This window comes from Protobothrops mucrosquamatus, unplaced genomic scaffold (assembly GCF_001527695.2).
Source record: "Protobothrops mucrosquamatus isolate PMUCROS unplaced genomic scaffold, P.Mucros_1.0 scaffold3418, whole genome shotgun sequence".
Lineage (NCBI taxonomy): Eukaryota > Metazoa > Chordata > Lepidosauria > Squamata > Viperidae > Protobothrops > Protobothrops mucrosquamatus.
In genome coordinates this window covers 48,936-51,405 of record NW_015389399.1, presented here as the reverse complement: position 1 = coordinate 51,405, position 2,470 = coordinate 48,936, and the positions used below count along the sequence as shown (strand labels likewise).

Here is a 2,470-nt window from a genome sequence, read left to right as displayed (position 1 = left end):
CCAGTCAAGACAGCCTCTCCTTCCAGACCCCTTTCCCATTCAAATCCCACTCCCCACCCTTCTCCCTGCCCGTCACACCCCTTCCCACAGGTGATCTGCTGGAATGCCTCAACTGCCCTCCAGGAAAGTGGGGGTAGGGGGGGTTTCAGCCTGCAGGACGGCCCCTCCCCTCCCTCTCTCCCTGCCCCCCCCACCCCAAAATACCTTGCTCTGAAGGCTCTTAATCTGCAGGTTCTGTTTGTCCATCCGGAACTGCTGCTGCTTGATCTTCTGGATCAGTTCCTCAATCCTCACGTTCTGCCGCCTGATCAGGTTCTAGGACAGACAAAGAAAGAGGCTAGTCCGGTTTCTGTGTGTGTGTGTGTGTGTGTGTGTGTGTGTGTGTGTGTGTAGGAGGGGAGCAGTGGGGTGGGGGAAAAAAAATCACCAAAACCCTATCTAGCCCTCTAAAAAAGACCTGAGACGAGCCACCAACCACATGGGGTGGGGGGAACCAAAACCCTGGAGTAGCGTCCTCCATCCCCCACAACCTCTTGGCCACCAGGCGACCGGCTCCACGGAGACTTTGCTCGTCATGCTGCGGACCGGTGCCGGTCCACGGACCCTCCCCCCGGGGGGGGGGTTGGGGACCCCTGCCCTGGAGCCATCCTCAAAGCGCAGCTCCGAGCGCAGCGGCCGTTTCACTTCGGGGATCCAGTTTGCACAAGCCGGGAGGCGAGCGGGGGAACCGAGGTGGGAGGTGGGTGGGTGGGTGGATGGGTGGGAGGGGGGGCAGACCACCACCCAGGGCAGACCACCCCCCAGCCCCCCCTCTTCTTTTCCACGAGGGGCTTCGCACCCTCGGGCTTCTCTCTCCGCTTTTGCACGCCTCCGGGTCAGCTGGCAGACCCTCCTCCCCAAGGCGCTTTTACGCACAGATTATGCCCGGCGCACAACTTTCCCGAGCAGTTTGGGCGATTTGGGAAGCCCTCGGGGGGGGGGAATCCGAGCCGGGTTTGAATCCCGGCGGGGCAGAGCCCGGACAGCCGACTGCCGGCCGAGCCCGTCCAGCCAAGGGCAAAAGAGCCCCGGGAACGAGGAGGGGGGCGCCTTTCGGCTGCCCCCTGCCCAGCCTTCGGGGGCCGCTCTCGGCTCTGAAAGGCAGGACGGGCCGGGCGTCAGGCGACGGCAGCGCCTCCCGGCAGACAAAGGCTGCCTCTGCCCGCGTGCAGAGCGCCCGGGGGCGGCGCGCTCGGCCCCTCCGTCCGGGACGCACCTGCAGCGCGCCCTGCTCTTCCTCCGCCGCCGCCGCCGTTGTTGTAACCGCCGCCGGGCCGTTCCCGCTGCTGTTCCCGGCTCCCGCCGAGCCCGTCCCGTCGAGCCGGCCCTCCAGCCCGCGCAGCCGCCCGTCCAGCTCGGCCCAGCGGCCGTCGAAGAGGCGCTGGGCTCGGGCCAGCCGCTCCCGCTGCTCGGCCGCCGAGCGCTCCAGGCCGGCCAGCGAGGCGTTGTGGGCGCCCAGCCGGCCGCTCAGCTCGCGCAGCTGCCCGCCCAGCCGCTCGACGTGCTCGCGGAGCCCGTGGCCCAGCTGGAGCAGCCCGTGGGCCAGCACGTTCACCTCCTCCCAGGAGGCCGCCTTCGGGGCGCGCTCCCGGCGCGGGGAGGCCCCGGAGGCTCCGGCCAGCAGCAGGCAGGCCAGCAGGCAGGCCAGGCGCCGCAGCGGCGCCCGGGAAGGCATCGCGGCCACCAGGCGGGCGGGCGAGCGGGCGCGGGAGGAGGGAAGGAGCAGAAGACACGCGCCGCAGCCGCCGCCTCGCCGCCTGCGCCCGCTTTGGACAGGAGGCGGCGGACGCGGCCCCTTTTATAGACGCCGCCCCCGCCGCGCGCACATGGCTGGAGCGGCCCCTCCTCCTCCTCCTCCCACACCCCCCCGCCCCTCCCCGCCCCGCGTGCGCCTTTCCTCGCGCATCAATAAATGCTCCGGGGGGGGAGGGGGGGGGAAAGAGGGCAGTGCCCGGCGAAGCGCTTGCAGCCCGCGGTCGCCCTGACTCTCCTCGCCTGGAGGCCAAGGTCGCCCGAGACTTGGGCGCTTCCCATTTCAATCAATCAGAAGAGAGTTAGAAGGGGCTTTAGAGGTCTTCTAGTCCAACCCCTTGCTCAGGGCAGGAGACCCTAGCTAGGCCATTCCAGACAAGTGGCTGTCCAGTGTCAAAGGCCTCCAGTGATGGAGCACCCACAACCTCTGGAGGCGAGGGGTTCCACTGGTTGATTGGGCTCACTGTCCAAAAAATGTCCATCAGAAGAGAGCTGGAAGGGGCCTTGGAGGTCTTCTAGTCCAACCCCTTGCTCAGGCAGAAGACCCTAGCTAGGCCATTCCAGACACAACCTCTGGAGGCGAGGAGTTCCACTGGTTGATTGGGCTCACTGTCCAACAAATGTCAATCAGAAGAGAGCTGGAAGGGGCCTTGGAGGTCTTCTAGTCCAACCCCTTGCT

General features: G+C 67.1%; 1 protein-coding gene across 1 annotated transcript in view; it reads right to left on the bottom strand.

Annotated features, from left to right (window-relative positions):
• Positions 1-1,714, bottom strand: part of ANGPTL4 (angiopoietin like 4) — a 24,686-nt gene extending 22,972 nt beyond the window's left edge. Inside the window, exons 1-2 of the mRNA XM_015826981.1 lie at positions 1,256-1,714; positions 205-315 (exon numbers count right to left, since the gene is read on the bottom strand). Coding sequence (XP_015682467.1) covers positions 205-315; positions 1,256-1,714 — 570 coding nt within the window. The remainder of the gene's footprint in view (positions 1-204; positions 316-1,255) is intronic.
• Between the last annotated feature and the right edge of the window lie 756 nt (positions 1,715-2,470).